At 41.0% G+C, this 23,089-nt stretch overlaps 1 protein-coding gene across 1 annotated transcript; it reads right to left on the minus strand.

Annotated features, from left to right (window-relative positions):
• Positions 1-680: 680 nt before the first annotated feature.
• Positions 681-22,158, minus strand: LOC132106784 (asc-type amino acid transporter 1-like). Its single transcript, XM_059512776.1, has 11 exons — positions 21,873-22,158; positions 19,633-19,837; positions 19,172-19,323; positions 8,795-8,920; positions 5,382-5,535; positions 4,090-4,213; positions 3,892-3,995; positions 3,708-3,804; positions 2,553-2,702; positions 2,278-2,455; positions 681-2,180 (listed from the first exon to the last, which is right to left on the minus strand). Exons 1-11 carry the CDS (start codon positions 22,018-22,020, stop codon positions 2,083-2,085), a joined length of 1,536 nt encoding a protein of 511 aa, XP_059368759.1. The 5' UTR covers positions 22,021-22,158; the 3' UTR covers positions 681-2,082.
• Between the last annotated feature and the right edge of the window lie 931 nt (positions 22,159-23,089).

Here is a 23,089-nt window from a genome sequence, read left to right on the forward strand (position 1 = left end):
CACTCTCCTAGACTGATATCTGTTTTTCCTATTTTCATTGCAGTCAGTGGTTGCCTTCTTGAACATATTTTGTAAATGTGTTAAACATTCAATTTTTCCACCTTCCAATCTGGCGGTGTATGGTCTGTAACAATCAAGGTCGCTACATGTTTGAAAAGGTTTTAATGTATTTAATTTGCTGAAAGGATGAAATATTTCTTCATTAGATATTCAGACACACTTATTGTTATCTGGATGAAGTGTAGTCATTCATAAACCTAATCTTCCCTTAAGAACACAGTTAGCCCTGTAGCATAACAGACCAGTGGCCATATAACAGAAACTTCCTGTTAAAAGTCTTAAGATCTTAACCTTCATCATTATTACTAAATGGATAGGATTCTCGAGTTCATATATTTCTGTAACATAAGCTGTGTCTCATTTCAAGTCTGTGTCCTCTGATGGTCATGTTTGTCAGGGGATGTCAGAAAAGCATTTCTTGTGTGGCATAAATTATTGTATTGTCTTTCTTACTTTGCAATATGATGGTTGCTTTTCTGAAATGAGGCAGATTGAATGACATGTGGCCAACAAATGCAACTCAAAATTCACTCAAAAATTCACTGAAAAGTTAAATGAGACCGCAATAGCCTCATGCATTTACTCAAACACACATGTAGTAACACACAATTGTTTGCAGACTTTTCCAGAATTAAATTTAATGTGCTAATATTGTTATTGATAAACACCTTTTAAAAAATGTTTTTCAGCATATAGTGCATACAGTATGGAGCATATGTATTTTTAATACATATGCCTCACACTTAACTAATGTCAGGAATGCGATCTCACAATGAATCCCTGATGTTTTTGAAACTTTAAGCAATATTTACATTAAAATTTCACTGTACTGTGCTTTTCAAAACATGCCTTGCCGCCGTGGGCAGTGAGAACATAAACACTAGTCTCACAGACATCACTGAGAGACACTGAGCTGGGCCCCTGGAAAGAGATGAGGACTGGGGCGTGCATGAAGGATCGGGGTTCTAGAAAGATCTAAACAGAAGATGGCGCTCAAGTGACGTTAAAGTGGAAAAGAACTCCTTCAGATCCAAACTCTCAAAATCTGTTTGGAGGACTTTGATGGTTTGGTGGTCAGTTTACAAACGAATAAATGGATATCATGGCTGTTGCATAGCTCAGTGGAAAGTCCATGATCAGTGCTCAAAACAAATGCAACAACTGTCTTGTTTATCTAAAGGCATTAATATCCTTTTGCCTATAAGAGGACTTTTTTTAATGTAAATAACATTATCCAAAAAGAAAGGACTTGGAACATCCCATGGTTCCTATCATTAGCATAAGGCTAAGAGGCTGGCAGTGCTAAAAAGTGCTGGGGCAGAGCCTCTGTTAAACAGTGGCAGGAGATTGTGGCTTATTCAGGAAGCAAAGCAAGAAGTTTATCGTGCAATATGAGCTAAAAATATGCAACTACATTAAAGTGCCTACACTGTTCTTGCATAGACATTTTGAGCATAGCTAGACGTTATTACGTTTTTGCCTGAGGGAGTAAGTATTAGGAGGACTAGAGGACAAGGCCTAATCCTCTAGGTGAGAAAGTTCAGACTCACCGATGGAGTTTAGACTGGGTTAAGAGGTAAACAGGCATCAACAATTACCCCTTTTGCTCACTTACAGGGGATTACTAATAAAAAGTCTACTTAAAGTAAAGATAAAAACCTCATAAACAGAGTGAGATCCTGTAAGGCACATGAGAATACACCAACAGCTTTCAAAAAACGAACAACTCCCATGGAAAACACAAAAAGGACAAATTCACCTCCAACAGGACATTAGGAGGGTGCATTCACGGTGAGGTCCAGACAGACGTATGTGAGGGGAGAACAGTTACAACTAGGAAATGTGATGTCTGAGCAGGAAAATATAAAACTTTTGTTTCTTCTGCTGTGATAGCTGAGTCTCAGAGGAGCTTCTGGGAAGCATCTCCTCAAGTACAGCAGCAGACAAGAAAAACACTCAAGAACGGATGGAAAACTGGTCTTTGCTATTTCAAAGAGCAGTGCGAGGAGTCTCTGCTGACGCTCACAGCTCTGACTTCTCTGTAAGAGGCTGTATTTCAGATGGATCTTCCTGAGGGAAGACCACATAACACAACCTCTGCCCCAGATACGTGACTCTCTCTGAAACACATATACATTTACAGATGTCAGATGGCTTTTCATTGCAGAGTGCTAACAGTTTTGCAGAGTGCTAACAGTTTTGGCTGGTCTTGCTCACCCACAGCACTGGAAATCCAGTGTGGTTTGTTCTTCCACTGTACTCCAATGAAGTAGATGGGAACTCCAGTGAGCATGATCACCAGCCCCATACCACACACCACTGGCTCTGAGTACAGACTGAAGCCTAGTAACACTGCCCAGAACACTAGATAGCTGCAAGGGACCAACAAGTTTACCTGCAAATAGTGAAAGAAGAAATAGGTGAATACCACCTGAACACTGAGCAGTCAATCTAAATCAATCTTCCTAATGAGGTCTGTAGGTGGCGAGTACCTTGATGGGTCTGAACAGTTTGGGTTTCTTCCATCTGTAGTATAGCAGCCCAGCTATAGTGACTCCATATGAGAGGTAGTTTATAAACGACACATAGTTTATCAGGTTATGGGTGTCCCCAATGCACAGGATCACTATGGTCGCCGTACACTGTGGAGAACAAGAGAGAAAGACACATTTATACAGTACTTAGTAATAAGTGTTTATACTTATGCTGCAGTTTTCAGCCTTTTTCACTCCTTTTTCAAGGCCCCATTTTCAAACCTTTTTAATAAACAAATACTGTGAATAGCCATGTATCCATCCAGGTATTTGACATTGTGGGATAAGTAATGGAAACAACTTGATGTGAATAAAACCTTAAAATGTGCATACAAATTTTCACATTTTTAATTATAAATTTTTTAGTACTGATACTTTGGGCCAGTTTCCCAGAAAGTGACAAATTTGTTCTTTTGAACAAATGGGATGGAAATAGTGCTTCGCAAATGTTTTATGCAATATTCTAGTTTTCCTGCACAAGTTAATGAATGGAAAGCTGATGATGATTTATTTAATCAACCATGATTGATTCTGTGATTCTAAAATATCCAAGATTCTAATTCTAATGTTCTTCAATAAAAAAAAAAAATATCTTTAAATCTTTATTTATTTTATTTTTTTGCATTTTTAATTAGATATAGTGTGGAAAAAACGACTCTCACCATAAACAAGATGTTTTGTGACATGTTTTGCTATTTTAACTGAACTTTAAATGTGCTTTATCTGTGTCCTTAAATCTTAAATGTCAAGCAAATCTGTGAAGTATAAACAGGTTTTTCCAAACGTTTCAACTGAACAGTTATTTTTCTTGTAAAAGGGGCACATAACCAGCAATGTTTAAACCTTGTTTTAGTGCTGTGGTTTATTGACAGGTGAGTTGGCAGTACTTTACTGTTGTCCACAACACAACAGGACAGATTAGCTAGTGTTTATACAATAAATTCAACACAATCCCATGAGTTTTCTATTACCTCTGAATGTGATTTGAGGGATCTGTTCACAAAACATTCTGGACCCCATTTAGACCGGAGTCAGATCAACCAAATCATGCAGACTGAAAGCAGTGTTGTGTTGCATGTGTTCTGTGTGTGTGAATAGCTCTTTCTCTCTCACACAAACGAGTAGGGCAGGAATTGGTGTGCAGCTCTTAAGGTGGATCATAGCCAGCAGGTAGGGCAGGTGACCCTCTCTGGCGCCTGAGAAACACAACCTGTGGAGGACGGACAATGAAGCAAGTTTTAGTTTGAAGCAAGTTGCTGTATTAGGCCATTTTAATAGTACTCAAATGTTTCTTTACCTAGAAGATGTAAACAAGTATCCGTTGATCCCCCCAAAGGTGGAAAGAGCCACAGAGATGGGCATCACCCAGGAGAACATTCCTAGCAGCTTCTCTCCAAATGTCTGCAACACAACACACAAAAACAGATGCTAATTTCTCAAAGCACTTAATAGATTGTTTTAGCAGAATAAGCCAGAAGAGATCAGAGAAACTCACCACAGCGACAGCGTTTGAATCCAGCAGCTCTTGAGGGGACATGGAGGAGAAGTACGCAATGTTGGTGAGAGTATAGACGAGCGTCACCAGGGGGATGGAGATGTAGATTGCACGTGGAAGGTTCCTAGAGCACAAACCAAGAGTTACCCAAAGTATTATATTTTAAGTAGATTTTTTTTTCTCAGTTTTAGTTTTAGCAATTTTAGTTGCTAACTTATTTCAGTTAGTTTCTAGGGCAAAGTTTTTCATTTTTGTTCAAAGTTTTGAAGATTTTATTTTAACAGAAACAATTTTAATAGATTTAGTTCCCAGTAACAACAGGATAGTTGTTATAGTACAGGAGTGGCACACGTCAGTCCTAGAGAGCCGCAGTCCGCAAGAGTTTTGCTTCAACCCTACGGCTCTCCAGGACTGGAATATGCCACCCCTGGTATAGTAGATGTATAATAATAGAATTTGATTTGTTTTAAGTGCATTCCTGTAGCAGAATAAACACATAAATCCTGCAGACAGAAAGTGGGACAAAGCTGAATTAAGTTCTGTAAAAATCAATATACATATATACATACACTAACTAATAAATTTATTAAATTTAAATCATGATTATGAGAGTTTAGAGAGCAGGCTGGTTAATTTCCAGATTAATGACTCACATTTTCGCTCAGAGTTTTTGCATCTTTTTGTTGACAGTCTTTTAATTCGTTGCCCAGATTGTTCTTGAGAAAACGTGACTAGTCTTTGGCAACAGAAGTGCTGTTTCTGCCATCCAAACGTGCTTGAAACACAGCAAGCATCTCAAACAGCTGCGGGGTAATCCTTTCTGTAACCTATTTTGTGCATTTCGACAACTTGAGCTCTTTTGAGGATGGTTTGGAATCATTGATAAGACAGTACTTGATGCTACGCGACATGAATATATTATGCAGATTACAATGCTGTTTTGTTTCACTGGTGGATGCTTTTATTTATACTATTGCTGTATTTATTGTCACTTGGTGATAAAAGAAGGTACTTGTCAGTTATTTGGCATTTGGAGATTAAAAGCTTCTTTTACATAGGGTTTTTCATGGAAATTGTGGCTGGTGTGCTAGACAAGGTTTATGCATGTTCTCATGTTTGTGCACTATGCTGTGTGGCAATTACAATTTGCTGATTGAGAACAACAAATATTTCCTCTGCATTAACTGTCCTAAAACATTTACTTCTCCTCACGAGGCCCCCAAGGCCATCACCTCTATTGACTGTAAGATGGGCCGGCCATGATTGTGACATACATTATAATCGAGACTCACTTGCGAGGCTCAACCACCTCTTCAGTGACGTAGTTCAGGAAGTTCCATCCACTGTAGGCAAATGAGGCTTGCAGGAAGGCAAGAGCAATCTGGCCCACTGAAGGATCCCTTATGAACTCAAATGCTGTCTGGGGCTCCAATGCATCATAGTGTCCTAGAGAGAGGACATAGAAGATATGCGTATGACCTCAGGGCTGTACCTGAAGGATAAAACACTGTATATTTCAGATGCTCTTGGGAACAATCTATCATATTCATCTTGACGCTTTAGTGTCATCAATGTGATTTAATTATTCTGCTAGATAGCAAAAGCCTCCAAAAATCTCTTTCTCTGTTCATTCAAGTGTGAAACTGCACTGCTTAGCTTTCTCGTTTACTCATTTCTTTCTCTTGTCAGTTCAGGGAGTGCCTCCAGACAAGCTCGCTAAATAAAAATAAAGTCTTCCTAAAGTAGGTCATAGCCATCTCTAGACCCAGGACTGACCACCACTGCTTTATTGTGATATCACTCAGTTGTGTAAGACAAGTCACACAAAGTTCACATCGTTAAAACTATTGTGCAAATTTAGTCTAAAATGTACATTTTGGGTACAGTCTTAGCTTAGTTTGTTGTGAACTTTCTAAAGTAAATGAGTCAGCTTTACACTCTATTGCAACATTTCAAAACACTATCACAAAATCCTAATGAGCTATCATTTTCTGATTCAGTTAACTAAAGTTCATTCCAATTAATGTATGTTTGAACCCATTAAATACTGCAAAAAAGGTTTTTTTAGTGAGTTATCTAAAGGCTGGAATACACTTTTGATGTGTTCAGAACGACTTGAGAGTCTGGCAGTGTGTGATCCTCAGTCGTTTAGTGTATGGTGTCCAGTCTTTCTCTGTAGCCATTTACAAAGTCGGCAGTAGTATGATGTCTGATATCAGCAGTGTTGGGTAATTAATTACTATTACTAATTACATCATCAATATTTTATTTCAATTACTTTATTAATTACTCTATCTGACATGTAACTTAGTTACTCAATAATTAACTTAATTATTCAAATCGCTAATTAGGCTAAATCTTAAAATCCCTATAAACCTTGATAGAAATTAAACTCTTTATTCTTTCAATTTGAGTCTAACACAATAGTTTAGCCTTTTAGCTTTAAAACAACTGTAATACTTAAACATTTATGTAACCTTCTTTGGTTAACAAATAGAAATACTCTGAATAACAAAAAAAGCTTAAGAAATGGTAAAGATTTTCAGGAAAAGCCCAACTAGTGAAATCTGTACAGGTTTATGTAAAAATAACAGGTTAACTAATGTAGGTAAGAATAAATTACATAAATGATCTTCTGTGCTGAATAAAGCCGTGTCAGATCGCGCTGTTCTTCTGAAGTAAATTCCTCATAGCAGGACTTCTTTCAAAAATGACGAAAATTAGACGAATCTTGATTATTATTATTATTTATTTATTTTAAGCTATCTATTTTTTGTATCTAGATGAGGGTATTTGCACACAGGTGACTGCATATAATGAGTTCAGATACGGGAAAGACTGTGCTTCGCTTTAGTTTCATACAGATTACATAATCAGAGAATATTTGTTGAATTTAAAATTAAACACAATCTTTCTATAGACATATTTCTCCTGTCCTTGTGTCAAAAATTCGCTGAGTTTGTGACGTGTAGAAAGTTGCTCACGGAGACCTAGACGTCAGAAAGTGCACAGTTTGTTTTCTTTATTTTGCAAAAGCACAATGTTTTGTTACTATTATCAGTGTACACAGATACAAGTAGGGCCTTTGTAGATTTGATTGATTTTAGTCTTATCTGTATTTGAATATTTAAGGTTTCTCTGTGAATCCGAAAAAACTGAAAGTGAACACGCTGGCGTGCAAAGGGTTAAAGAGATAGATTGGGTTAGATTTCAAATTCAATATTGATTTTAGAACTGTTAAAATTATTTACTGTAGGTAACACAAATACTTTATAAGTAACTGTAATTAAATTACCTAAAATTGAGCAGTAATCCCTTACTTTACTTTTCAGTGGATAAGTAATTTAATTACAGTAACGAAGTTAGTAATGCATTACACCCCACACTGGATATCGGCAAGTGTTTCGAAATCTGTTTAGATTTTAAAAGTTGTGTAGTGCAGCTTTAAAGGTTATTTGTTCAAGTTTTAGAAAGGGTGATTTATGAAACTAGATAATAGACAACTGCTCTGTTTAAGCTTGTAACAGCTGGCTTTAATGTGCTGGGAGTGTTTGACCGTGTTACGTTACTTATTTCTCTCTTTTATCTTTCAACTGCACTGTCTGCTTCTGTAGTTTACATTCATAAATCATTAGGAATATATCGTTTTATATATATATATATATATATATATATATATATATATATATACTTCACACTGCATCGGTTTTAATGTAGACAGCACAAAGAACTCAGTTTTTCGTGATAGAGTAACATGTTTAATTTAAGACAATGGCTGGCAAGAACGTAAGTTTAAAGGAGTCATGACCCACAATTTGCACTTTTCCACGAGAATCAATGTATGTTATGATTGCCTAACGATTATACTCTGGCCGGGAAGCCGATATTTAAAAGTGAAGCGTTTGTTTACCTCAGGGTTTATAAACCAGCGCGCGTGCACGCGCACTCAAATACGAGATTTTGATTTCAGCCCCGACTTGACGTCAAGACGGGGGGAGGATATACCAAATATGGACACCACAGCAGGAAGCCGCGCCCTGCCGCTCTCCCCCTCATATTCATTCGACAAAGAAAGATGGAGAAACGTAGTGCACACCGGAGTTGCTCTGTGGTTGACTGCCGTAAACAACATGCAAATGTGTTTTCTATACCAAAAACGGACGAAACTATCAAGGACCAGTGGATGAAATTCATTTTTAATGACGCAGGTTCCTACAACCCTTTCAACCAGCGTATCGTTTAGTGTCTGCGCTAAACATTTTACACAGGATTCATTCACAAATTTTGGGCAATATCAGGCTAAGTTGGCCTCGAAGCTCCGTTTGGGAAAAGGTGCCATCCCCACCATCAGAGGCTTGCCTGAAATTGAAACGGTAAGACTGTGTTTTATTGCTCTACTGTGTGTAACAAACAACAGCTAACTGCTAATGCGGCTATTGTATGTAACGTTAGCTTCGAGGTAAACACGGGGAATGGACTCTATGAATGCTAGCCACTGTAGCCAAACACCATACACGACAGCCAAAACATCGCATCAGATCTCACGAGACAATAATGCCTTTAGAAATAAGGGTCTGAGGAGCTCTGTGTTTATTTTTTTTCAAATTTTCTTTTTTAGAAGTGCCTGAAAGACTATAATAGAGCATTGGGTATCCAAGATAACACGAGGTGATCACTCCTTTAAAGTATACTTGAGTTGACATACCTTTGGCAATCTGGATCATTCCCACTACAATGATGAGGACAAGGGCCAGCAGTTTCCCCACAGTGAAAATATCCTGGATCCGTGTCCCCCAGCGCACACTGGAGCAGTTCACCCACGTCAGGAACACTGTAAACACAGGCAGTCAACACACAGTTATTCATTCACACAGTCCAAACTCACAGTTTTAAATCATCATTTCCCTCAAATATTATGGAAAAAAATCCCTGAAAAAGGAATATTTAAAAAGTTAATCTAATTTATTAATAATCACATATTAAGAACTACCGACTTTCACTTCAAATGTTTTAACAATGAGATTTCTCACAAATAAATAAATAATAAAAACTAAATAAGTGTCATGGGAACAAATCGGGTTGTGACAGTAAAGGAAACAGTGTGATTTAGTTGGAAGAGCAGTACTAACTGGTCACATCTATTTTTATTAGTTTAAAGAGGGGAAATAAAGATTTTACTGCTGCAGGCAAAAAACTTTCAATGGACCCTTAAGATAATTTCATAATTTAAAATAAGACAAAATTTCCATTAAAATCAGCTAAAACAACTAAAACCAATATATCTCTTAGATTAATCCTCAGCAACTTTATTTTTCTCACAGTCTTGGAATATCTGATTATAGTGTGATTTCTAGGCAACTTAAAAATCAACTTAAAAACTTAATACTCCATGGGCACTTTTTATAATGAATATAAACACAGCAAAAAAAAAAAAAAAAGAAAAAAAAAGAAAGAAAGAAAGAAAGAAAGAAATGTACCTATCTGCTACTGAATCTGAAAAAAAAACTGGTGAAAGAGTAGGCTAACATCTCACATCAAGAACTGGCAAATCTGCTGACAATTAAAGCAGCTGGTGGCCACACCAGATTCTCACAGCGACTTGTGACTCATTATTCCATTTATGTTCATCAAACGCCTGTGAATCTTTATTTCAGTTTATGTCTCGGTGATCTTTTTATGTTAATACTATTTTTTTTTTTTTTTTACATTTGCTGGAAATAAATGCAGTTGAATCTGAGGCGGGGTCGATTATTCTTATTATTATGCTTGTCAAGAAATTGTAAACCACAAATTAATGAAAAAAAATCATGCAAATTAATTGGTTAAAAAGAGTAGTAGCCTTCAAAAACATGCGGCTCTTAAAACATGGAATCGTGAAATGTAATTTACAGACACTATGAGTGTCTGGTCTTCAAATATTGTTATGAACAATGGGGGGCCTTAGAGTCAAAAGGCTGACAACAACTTCTTTAACTGAAGTCAATGTAAGTGCAGAGGAAAAGTAGAGTGATACATTACCTCCAATAACTTTACTTGGTTATCTGTAAGTTAACCGTACACTGATATGGTTACCTTACATATTTATTAGGTATCTTTCTTTATACATTACAACTGGGACTTCTTTCATTAACTATACGTTCTCGAGCGGAAGTACAGGCATTAGAGGCCATTGCTTGTCTGTACATCTGTGACTGAGGTTAGTGGCTTCTGTGTTCAGCCGTATTGTGTAACAGCTCCGGTAGATCCGGAACACAGAGGTCCGTCTCCAGGGCTTGATGGCACAGTATACCCAGGCATGTGGAGGGAGACACTGGGCAAAGGGGAGACGGGTTACCCCCACTCATCCATCAGTGGCCGGAATTACCCGCCCACACACGCAAACACATGCGGGGCATCTGTCAGACCCCCCTAGACAAACAGCTTCCGATGCCCCACAACAAAAATGGTCCAGACGCCAGCTGAATTTTTGGCAAAAGTACGCAGTCGAGAAGAGTGGCTCACAGACTGCAAACTAACAGCTAACCTGCTCAACTTCATCCGCTCATGTGATCCTGAGCTCAATACACAACACCTGTCAACCTTCAGAGTCAGTCAGTGGATCAACATCGTACAGCAGTCTTTAAGATAAACATACAACTCGGGTAAAAGCAAACAATTAAAACCTAAACCAGCATCCACAGTGCATCCAAATGTAGTTTTCATATTTTATTCAGAAAAATTATAAATATGTTGATTGTATAAGAATGTCTCTCTCTTAGTTCAACGTGATTAAAACAATGTGCCTCAATGTGTCTTTTTCCACAGGGATTGGGTCGTCTAAGGGACCTTAAAATTACAGCAATAGCAAGATGATCCAAGACACAATGTTCAAATCAAAGTAATATTTATTAGTAATAATAATCTGAATCGAAAAAAATTATTTGCCAGTTTACGGTAGCCAGGCAACATATTAGCTTCTACTCACATGTTGTTCTAAACTTGTATGACTTCCTGTACAACTCTTTAACATAAATGATAAAAAATATCTCACATTAATATAAAATGTGTGGTGACAGGTGTTTACACAAAATTGTATACGATAGGTTTCTGAGCACTACAGTGTTAGCCCTGTGTTTTGTTTCCTCTTGTTTGGCTTTAGCGGATCTGACTCCAGCTCCTTCTGTTTTGTATCACAGTGCAAAGTGACTAAGGGTGGCCAAATGAAGTTAAATGAACACAAAGCTAATGAGAGGAGAATTCTAATGAAGTGCAGAAGCAGCCTTTAAATCTGCCAAAATACAACTACTCACTTCAAACCCCCGAGAGGGGCATCCCTCTGCAGCTAATTGACCGATAAAGCCTACAAAAGATGCACTAAACACACAAAAATGTGCTAAACACTACAACTCTCTGTGGCCAAAGCCTGAAATAAGTGTCATGTTTACTAAATGTTGAAAATGGAAAGCTTTTTAAACTGTTTTACATATTGAAAAATACATTACAAAAAAATTATATGTGGGAACTTCTTCAAGACTGCTTGAAAATACATTGATTTATTTCATCTTTTGATTTGTATTGTCTCTTTACTTCTGTGGTAGGATTTAAGTATTTATCTTTTTGAAATAATGTTGCAGACATGAGCAACAAGAGTCACATGGACAGATCTGTTTCAGTCTCTGGAGTGTGTGGCCTTTACATTTACACAGGCTTTCCACACACTCATAAACCAATAAAAATGTACAAAGCATTAGAACAGTAAACTACCTGCCATTAAAGATACAGTTGTAAAAAAGTAATGTAGCACACATCTTTTTTTCCAAGTCAAATGAGAGATTGATTTAAGTTTTATTATGCAGGTTTATAAGACGCTTCACAAAGGTCTGTGTGTTTGTTTGTGTATCCAGACCGGTGGGAGCTGTGTGTGTGTGTGTGGGGGGGGGGTATCTCTGTGTGTAATCTGATTGCAGTAGACAGAGCTTGTGACATTCATTCAGAACATTCAGAAGGGGAGGGCAAATATAACACATGGTGCAATATAGACAATCTCTCACACAGTGCAACTAAGAACACTCACTCACTCATAACCAGGGGTTCATGCAAAGATGCATCAGTTAACCATTAAAAATATCCACTTCTGCATCAACAAAGACAGCTTGAAAACACCTGCACCTCCACTTCAAGCTAGGTTTGTGTATTTACAGGGCATATTCCTGAATTTGAATAATCAATAATTGTATTTGCTATTGTATTTGATATACAGTATTTTTAACTGAATTTCATTCATTTTATGAATGGCAAAAGAACACTTAATTTTAACTTAAAAATTAACAAATAATATTTTACATTTTTGAGCTATCTTATTAAAGATGGAATAACATTTTGTGGTGCAGTCTTACCAAATTAAAATTTGTTTTGACAGGGCTGAGTTAATTGCATGTTTCTCTCTATCTAATCTGCTAAAAAATTAATGTAGTTACTGTTTTGTCACATACATTTTTTTGTTACTGCTGCATTTTATTTTTATTTTTGAGTTGCAATCCAGTTCATTTCTCATCCCCTCATTTTACATCAAACTAATTTCTTGTGGACATGCCGATTTCAATTAAAATTCCAACTATAAACTGAAAGGGAGACGGTTTTTCAATTCTGAATTTCGTCCAACCCTGCTTCAGTCCTCACCACTGACTGGCCCAGTAGAAATTTGTAACCATACAACAGGCAGATAAAACTTGTGAATCCAATGCAAGAGACTTTTTTGTGGGCATTTGTATAGGAACTGTATGAGAAAAAAAGGTACTAAGTGTATGAAGACCACGGGTGTTTTCCTGAGGTCTTTGAATGGCTCATCTTATTACAGGGTATCTGCTTGGTCGAAGGGTTAATGACAGACTGTGGGAAGGTGCGCATTAGAACTGTGCCCTTCCTAAGCATGACTCACACACTCCAAAAGATCATAATTCACTCCTCATTTGTCAGGTTTAACGGTATTTTAGCGCCATTCACAAAGTCCCGTCTCTATGCTCTTTTACATCAGAGAGCATTGGGGTAACTAGACAATACACAATACAGAGGACACGCCCAAATGCTCTGCCGGCTCAAAGCCTGGCACCATTATGGAGTCTGATGCCACACAGCCTGAGGGTCAGGTGCCCAATACCATGACATCGATACCAACCCCACCCTGCTATCCAGACCCAAACAAATATGTTCCCAAAAATCTGGCTAATCTGAAGAGAGTGCAGAGATTTGGGATGCAGATCCAGCATCCTTTGATAAGGCAAGTACATGAGGTGTCTTCCATAAATAGAGCCACTACCCCTGCTCTTTGAAGTATGTCTGACTCAAAGCTTTAGTTGGCTGTTCTACAGGACAGATTCTGCTGCCAAAAATAGGGATGGATGGCTCAGCTCAGCCAGAACTGTCATTAGGACCACTGGCCTCACGTTGACACACCCCCAGTACTTCTTCCTGAGAGACCCTGTCCAGATCTGACAGGTCCAAACCAGCTGAGTCACGGGGCTCTTCGGAAACAAACACACATACACACACACACGCATAGACATACTTTTGACTGGTTTATCTCTACTAGCTCCAAAAATATCCTGCCATGCGCCCACCAGGATCAGTGCTCAGATCAAGATTGAATCACAGTAAAGGGGTATATATACACACGGGGGAGTGATTAAGAAAGAGAGAAAGACAGAATGAAGGACAAAGTAGACTCATTATGACTATGTCTAATAGTCAGAATGAAACTCTGTATGCACTGGGGATGCACTATATGTCAGCACCACATTAGAGTTTTTTTTTTACTTAACAGCATTGATGGTTATTTTGGATATATAATTGTTAATGCTCATTTCCTCTAGAGGAAATGACATTTTGCTGTTATCACATGCTCACTAAAGACAATCTTTAAAAGCAATAGAATTTAACACTATTACATGCAATCCACACAACCCTACAGAGTATAAGTGGTATGGAGAATGGATGCATGGATGGAGTACAGCAAATCTTCAAATATCCATTTTTCATTTTTTTAATGAATTTATTTTTTATTTTAAACAAAATAGTTAAGAATTTTATTAGATGTCATGTCTGCTGTCTGATCACCCCGTTCTTGTGTGTGTGTGTGTGTGTGTGTGTGTGTGTGTGTGTGTGTGTGTGTGTGTGTGTGTGTGTGTGTGTGTGTGTGTGTGTGTGTGTGTGTGTGTGTGTTTTTGTATGTCTGCATTTCGTGTGCACATGGTATTTTGTTTTGGTTTTGATCATTCGTCTTGCACCTATCTGTGGCGTTCCTCCCTCCCCCTCGTTACTACAGTTTCCGCTTCTAATTGTTTGACTCACCTGAATTCAATGTCTGTTCATCTCTTGCTCTATTTATTCCTGTCTGTCGCGCCAATTGGTGCCAGATCGTTGTTCGACTATAGTCCATGTGTAGCGATTCTGTCTGATCCAGTCAAGTCTTGTTCTGTCGTGCCATTGATTGCTGCTACTGGTTTTGTTTTGTTTTCTATTTTTCCCCTCCCTCATTTCCTAGACCGGGCACCTGCATTCCTCAGAAGTATTTCTGTTTGCTCCGTTACTGGCTCTTTCGTGTCTTCCTCCCCTCTCCGCTCTCTATGCGGCTGCGCCATTGGGTGCCCCCTGCCCGGTGTTTGCGCAAGGACATTGAAGTCTCTTATTTTTCTGTTGGACCTTTTTCCTTATTTCCCGGCCTGTTTCTGTTCGTTTGAGGGAGTTTTTTCTTTTGTACTTATTGAATAAACTGGTCTCATACTGTAACCTGCATCTGTGTCCAGTTGTGTTCCCGACAGAACGATCTGGCCAAGATGGACACAGCAGGCGCAGATTCTGTCAGAACCGCAGTCACCCAGCAGGGTGTTCTTTTGGGTCAGCACGAAGCCAGACTGACGAACACCACAAGGGAGGTGGACTTCCTAGCAAACCAAGTGGCTGAGCTGACCACCCGCATCCAAGAGCTGCAACGAGAGGCTGCACAGGGTGGTGCAGTTCACCATCTTCCTCGCCATGAGCCTGAGCCCCGATGCAATAACCAACCACCCTATGATGGGGACCCCAATTCCTGCCGGGCCTTCTTGTCCCAGTGTTCTGTGGTGTTTGCCTTGCAGCCACGCACATATGCGCTTGAGATGCCCAAGGTGGCTTTTGTATTGACTCTTCTAACTGGCAAGGCTAGAGACTGGGAAACCTCCGTCCGGGAGACTCAAGCTCCCTGTCGTGCTTCTTTCAAAGATTTCCGCCAGGAGATGGAGAGGCTATTTGACCGCTCTGCCAGAGGTCAGGAAGTGGCTTACCAGCTAGCACGGCTCCGTCAGGTGGGTCGCTCAGTGACGGACTATGCGATTCATTTCAAGACTCTGGCAGCTACCTGGATTGGAATCAGGACGCCTGTCGAGCTATGTTCCGTGCAGGGCTAGAGGATGACATCCAGGATAAGCTGGCCACTCAGGACTTGCCACGTGACTTTGACGATCTTGTTAATATGGCATTGCGGATCGAGGGTTGCCGCTGAAAGGGAGGCCATGGACAAGTATATTATTGAAGCCCTCAAAGCCGGTCTCATCCGACCCTCTTCATCTCCTGCAGGTGCTGGGTTCTTCTTTGTCAAGACGAAGGATGGCTCCTTGCGTCCTTGTATAGATTATCGAGGCCTGAATGACATCACTATTAAGAACAAGTACCCCTTCTCTCTTATGTCGTCTGCTTTTGAGCTATTGCAGGGAGCCAAGGTCTTCACCAAGCTAGACCTTCGGAATGCCTATCACCTGATTCGCATACGTGAGGGGGATGAGTGGAAGACAGCTTTCAACACACCCACGGGACACTTTTAGTACCGGGTCCTACCATTTGGTCTGACCAATGCCCCAGCTGTCTTCCAGGCCTTGGTTAACGACGTGTTGAGAGACATGGTGAATTGCTTCGTCTTCGTGTATCTTGATGATATCTTGATATTTTCCCCATCTCTGCAGGTACACACTCAGCATGTTCGCCAGGTGTTACAACGGCTGCTTGAGAACCAGCTCTATGTTAAGGCAGAGAAGTGCGTCTTCCATGCCCAGCCGGTTCCGTTCCTGGGGTTCGTTGTTTCTGCAGGGGAGATCAAAGCGGACCCCTGTAAGGTAAGGGCCATTGCCGAGTGGCCAGCTCCTGACTCTCGTAAAGCTATGCAGCGGTGCCTGGGGTTTGCCACTTTCTAACGGCGGTTCATCCGGAACTTTGGTTAGATTGCTGCACCTTTACTTGCACTCACCTCTCCCAAGGTACTGTTCAAGTGGAATATTGGGGCACAGGAGGCCTTTGATAAATTAAAGTCCCGTTTTATCTCTGCTCCTGTCTTGTCTATTCCAGACCCTGAACGTCAATTCATTGTTGAGGTGGATGCCTCAGATGTCGGTATGGGCGCAGTCCTATCTCAGCGGTCGCACGAGGATGGAAAGGTGCATCACTGTGCCTTCTTATCCCACCACCTGAGTCCCCCAGAACGTAATTACGACATAGGTAATCGGGAGTTGTTGGCGGTCAGGCTGGCTTTGGGGGAGTGGCGCACTGGTTGGAGGGTGCAGCTCGGCCCTTCCTGGTCTGGACAGATCACAAAAACCTTGAGTATATCCATTCAGCCAGGAGGCTGAGCTCCCGACAGGCTCGCTGGGCCCTCTTCTTTGGCCGGTTCAATTTCACCCTATCATACAGGCCCGGGTCCAAAAATGTTAAGCCCGATGCTCTTTATCGTCTCTTCGAGGCTCTTGGGGGGTAGGAGTCAGCGGACACCATCTTGCCCAAAGAGGTGGTGGTGGCATCCCTCTCCTGGGACATCGAGAGACGAGTAGAGGAGGCCCTACTTAGGGGGACTGTGCCGAAGGGGGGTCCAGCGGGTAATCTGTTTGTTACCACCAAGTTGCGCTCTGAAGTAATCCAGTGGGGTCACTCGTCCAGGCTGTTTTGTCATCCATGAGTCCGGAGGTCGCTGGCTGCCATCCATCAGCGATTCTGGTGGACATCCATGGCCAAGGATGTCAGGCAGTTCGTGGCTGCCTGCTCGGTGTGCGCTCAGAACAAGACTTCCAATGCACCTCCCGTTGGTCTGCTCCACCTGTTGCCCATCCCTTCTGGCCCCTGGTCACATTTGGCCCTTGATTTTGTCACTGGCCTCCCGGAATCTAAGGGTAACACCGTCATTCTTACGGTGGTGGACCGTTTCTCCAAGGCGGCCCATTTCATTCCCCTTCCCAAGCTCCCCTCAGCAAAAGAGACTGCTCAGGTGATGATCACGTATTACGGATTCATGCTCTTCCGGTCAACGTGGTCTCTGATAGGGGTCCCCAGTTTGTCTCTCGGTTTTGGAGGGAGTTCTGTCAGCAGATCGGGGCCTCTACGAGTCTGTCATCAGGATTCCATCCCCAGACCAACAGGCAGTCCGAGCGGGCCAACCAGGATTTGGAACACACTCTTCGCTGCCTGGCATCCCACAATCCCAGCTCCTGGTGTCAACAGCTGTCCTGGGTAGAATATGCCCATAACTCCCTTCCGGCCTCTGCCATAGGTATGTCCCCATTCCAGTGTTCTGTCGGTTATCAACCTCCCTTGTTTCCCACACAGGAACCCGAAGCTGTGGTCCCATCTGCTTTGGCTTTTGTCTGACGGTGGCGACGCACCTGGAAGAGGGCTAAGGCGGCCTTGGCCCAGGCTAATAGGCGGACCAAAGCAGCAGCTGATCGTCACCGGACTCCTGCTCCCCGCTATGTGTGTGGTTAAAGGGTATGGCTCTCCACCAAGGACCTGCCTCTCAGGGTAGCCTCACGCAAGTTGGCACCCAGGTTCATTGGCCCATACCGTATCACCAAGGTCCTGGGTCCGGCGGCAGTGCAGCTCAAGCTCCCTACCACGCTTGGTAGGGTGCACCCTGTTTTCCATGTTTCCAGGGTTAAACCTGTGTTCCATTCCCCTCTTGTTCCCTCTTGTTCCCTCTGCCCCAACCCCCCCTCCCCCCGTCTAGTGGATGGCTCCCCGGTCTCTACAGTGCGGAAGTTGCTAGATGTCCGACATAGGGGTCGGGGCTTTCAGTATCTTGTGGACTGGGAGGGCTATGGCCCAGAGGAGAGGAGCTGGGTTCCGGCCCGGGACATCTTGGATCGGACACTGGTCGAGGACTTCTACCAGCGAAGAGGTGAGCACCTTCCTGGTGGTGTCCGTCGGAGGGGGGGTACTGTCATGTCCGCTGTCTGATCACCCCGTTCTTGTGTGTGTGTGTGTGTTTTTGTATATGTCTGCATTTCGTGTGCACATGGTGTTTTGTTTTGGTTTTGATAATTCGTCTTGCACCTATCTGTGGCGTTCCTCCCTCCCCCTCGTTACTACAGTTTCCGCTTCTAATTGTTTGACTCCGCTCACCTGAATTCAATGTCTGTTCATCTCTTGCTCTATTTATTCCCGTCTGTCGTGCCAATTGGTGCCAGATCATTATTCGACTATAGTCCATGTGTAGCCATTCTGTCTGATCCAGTCAAGTCTTGTTCTGTCGTGCCATTGTTTGCTGCTACTGGTTTTGCTTTGTTTTCTATTTTTTCTCCTCCCTCATTTCCTAGACCGGGCACCTGCATTCCTCAGAAGTGTTTCAGTTTGCTCCGTTACTGGCTCTCTCGTGTCTTCCTCCCCTCTCCGCTCTCTACGCGGCTGCGCCATTGGGTGCCCCCTGCCGGGTGTTTGCGCAAGGACATTGAAGTCTCTTATTTTTCTGTTGGACCTTTTTCCTTATTTCCCGGCCTGTTTCTGTTCGTTTGAGGGAGTTTTTTCTTTTGGACTTATTGAATAAACTGGTCTCATACTGTAACCTGCATCTGTGTCCAGTTGTGTTCCTGACAATAGATGCCATTAATTGCTTATTAAATAATTATTGTCTACACTATCGGTATCAGTACAGGACAAAATGTAATTATTGGTGCATCCTTAGTATGCCCTACAGTATACATATATTTCAAGTAATTTGCTGTATCTAGAAAATTATAATTAAGCCATACCAAATCAGAGCTGACCTGCTAAAGTAAAAGATTGTTTTATTACTAATGGTGTGTGCTTTACTCACTGACGCAGGTGGTTGAGAGAAGCCTGGTGGCGATGTATGGGGGCAGGCAGTTAGGGAAGGCAGGTTGCAGCACATAGTTGGAGAAGGTGAGCGCAATCACAGCCAGTGTCGTTGGGTACATGATCAACACAGCACTCCACAGCAACAAGAACCTGTGAAAATACATAAACAAATAGCCATCTTTATCATCACCAATACAATACAAACACAGAATTCTGAGTGGTAAACACATGTGAATCTCCCTGAGGAGAAGTTCCCTTGTGTGCTTCACACACAAACTGAGACATCCACACTGACATTTAGCCATTTGGCAAACTTTCATCCAAAACAATTCATACTGCATCTGTTCATACATTTCCTGGGAATCGAACCAATGGCCTTGGCATTGTTAGTTCCTTGATCTACTGTTTGAGCTACATGAACACTGAGTGTACCACTCTGGAGGGCAACAAAAGACCTACCCCACCAGTCCCCCGAAGATCTCAGTTACGTATGAGTAGTCTCCACCTGATTTGGGGATGGTGACGCCCAATTCGGCATAGCAAAGAGATCCCAAGGCACAGATCCCTCCTCCTAGAACCCACACGATGAGTGAAAACCCCACACTGCCTGCATGATCTAGAACCCCCTTTGGAGAAATGAAGATCCCTGAGCCAATGATGTTGCCTGAGAAAACAAGAGAAACAGAAATGGGTTGTTTAGTATATACTGTTCATATAATCTAAAATAAATTACATTACTGCACTGAATTATAAGTCCTTCGCCTAAGGTTTTTTTTTTTTTGTATCAGAAATTAAGAGACATGAAAAATTCTTATTGCCAGTTGTACAAAGTGCATGGAAATATTTAAGTGAGATTTTGATTATTCTGTCTATCTCATGCTTTTATATCAGTTTCTTACTTGAAATATCTTTAAAAATATATATATATATTTATAAAAATCTGCAATCGTGTTTTATTTATTTATTTATTTATTGTTGTTGTTTTTTCAGTGCAAGACAGTTTATTCTAAAAAAACTGTCCTTTCGGCTGTCAAAACGCTGCTGCACGTTCCAGGTAAACGGACACAATGAATAAGATCATCAATGTTAGAGTCATCACCAGTTGCGAAATCGAGATGAGAGTCCTGTATCCAGTAAAAGGTAAATGTTCTGCTTCGTGGCATATACATCTTAGACAAACAACCCTGAGCATGTATAGTGCCTAATTGATTATGCTTCAGGAAACTTAAACAAAAGAGTTTTAATTATATGAGGCTCAGCCACAGTTATGGGCTGAAGCATTATGTAATCCTTTTGAGTTCTCTCTTTGTCTGCGGGTGTTCGTATGAATTTGGTAGTATTGTGAATGAATGTGAATGTTTGTTCCCAGCGCCTCAGAACTGCATAAAGTTAACGAGCAATGAAGTTAACGAGCCCAGCGCATCTAAAAAAAATTCAGTCAAATGAGGCTCAAAGTTCCTGAATGAAGTTCATGGGGTCACACTACACCGCACTTGACTCTTGGCTGGTCGCACATCTCACAACATAACAAAACAATGTCGACATGGTTGTTTAACAGAAGTATTAACTCCCCCTTGTTCCAGTTCAAAAATTTACCTACAGCGTTGTCACTGGCTGTGAACAAAATTGTGTCAGGCTTACTACCCATAAAGCCACTAAACCATAAACAAACAGTAACTGAAATCTCCAGATGCACCTGTATGTTAATGTTCCACAGGAAAATCAAGCTCAAAACAATGAACCACTTCCACCTGATCATACAACAGTCAGTTCAAGGCCATATCAAACAGTTAACATTAGTTATATGGGACCTTAAAAGGGGGAAACGTACAGTAGCTATTTTGTAGCCAGTTCTTTAAAGTATATGCCTGTATTGAAACTGAAACCAGACACACTAATGATAAAAATGTAGTTTAAAGTCTGTTTTACTGCTGTACAGTACATAAGAAAATATGAATGTGTGATTTATCTTACTGTCCCAAACTCATTTAATCTTATACTTTAATTTACTGACAACAATGAACACTTTCACCTTGCAGTGTAGATAATCTTGCAGATACTAGATATGGATAACACGAGACATCTGTGTTTGCATCTAAGGCAGCAATACGATCTTAAGAAAGTCACGCTTCCGCCTACTTTGATTCTATATTTTTTGACAGCAAAGTATACAGCAATGGAGTCCTGTATGGTGGGTTTGTTCGGGGCACGTGAAGGACATCGTGTAGTGGGTTGCAGCCACGTAAGCGCGGAGTTGAATTTCAGGCTTTTTCTCTTCCTCAAATGATGCAATCCGCGCTCTGATGAACAGAGTCTGATGGAGAACTGAAGCGCATGGCATGAGACGCTCTTCTCTACCAAGCAATTCTGTTTTGTCTTCACTTGCCCTAACAAAGCAAGACAGCCGTACAGCGTGACGATATAAGTTTGGACATGAGTTTTGAGACCTAGCTTGCTTTTTAATACTTTATTTTATACCACAAACACTCGATATTTAGAGCGAAGTGCATTTCAGAGACCAGATGTGGACAGATATCATTAAAGATAAGGAATATGAAAGAGTGAAGGCAGAAGATTGAGATAAATAGATTAAAGAGAAGCAAACAGATAGAAAATGACAGACAACGAACATGCGGAGAGAGAAAGTTGAAGCCGGTTTAGAGCGCAGGCGTTATACTGAATAAAAAGAAATATCTCACCTATAATTATGGCGCACGCGCTCAAGAGACCAATTTCTTTTTTAAGAGTCACCCTGTCCTTAGGTCCACTTTGGTTTCCTCCGGAATCTAACATCTTCTGTTGCTCCGTTTTCGCGCAGTTCCTCCGGTTCGTTTCGGTTCCATCCATTCGTGCGGCTGTTCAAGAAAACTGCATCTGTATCCGCGCCTGGTCTCATATAGCGAGTTGATGCAGGGCTCCAGGCGCTCACGCATGCGCAGAACTCCTGCTGCCTGCCTCCATAGAGATCAACAGGTTGTGCTGTGCGCTGGCACGCGCTTACCTGCACCAGGCGCGAGCAAAGAAGGGACGCCTGTGGGATTGCAGCACCTCAGTATCACAGCATCCACTGTTCATTTTTGCCATTGACAGTCAAGTTGTGTTGGAGTTGAGTGTGGGTTATCAGGAACGGTTGGGAAAAGAGTGGTATTGTAGGTTTAGAAGGTTTAGAAGTTCTTAGAGCTTAATTGTATGAAAACTGTCTGTATGTGAGTCTGTGACTGTAGGTGTGAGTGTAAATGGTTAGTTCACATTTTTAATTACCATTTTAATACCATTTTGATAACACTAATTCAAAATTATCATGTGGTGTAGCAAATAAGATGTTATACTCCATTTATTCTCAGTAGTAATAATTGGCTATTACATCTACAATAGCTATAGAAATAGTATAAAACTAAAACTTATATTTTACATTAATTAGCCTATAGCACACCCAATCACAACCCAAAGATAAAACTACATGAAATGTCATGTCATTGTGTTAATGTGGGTTACTAACCTGTGTCATGCTTTTACACACACACACACACACACACACACACTGTTCTTTCATTACATCCTGTAATTGGAATGACTCAAATAATATTACACGTTGTGTTAAATCTTTAGTTGGCATTGACACCCACTGTTTCCGCTCTGTGGGGTTTTGATGTGGTTTAATGGGTGTTAGGAGTGATCTCAAATTTACATTGTTTCGATATGTATGTATCCGTGTGTATGTTCTTGTTTTTACTGAAGGGGTATTACATGACAATATGGAATTTCAGTCTCACTCTGTTTTCCATCGCTGTTTAAATTAAATAAAAAATTGCATCAGTGAACTGTCTTGAGAGCATGAAATCAAAGTGCTAAAAAAATATCAAGCACTGGTTTAACTGGTTTTGATTAAGACAAGACTTGAAAATGGTGCCGAAAA

This window comes from Carassius carassius, chromosome 2 (assembly GCF_963082965.1).
Source record: "Carassius carassius chromosome 2, fCarCar2.1, whole genome shotgun sequence".
Lineage (NCBI taxonomy): Eukaryota > Metazoa > Chordata > Actinopteri > Cypriniformes > Cyprinidae > Carassius > Carassius carassius.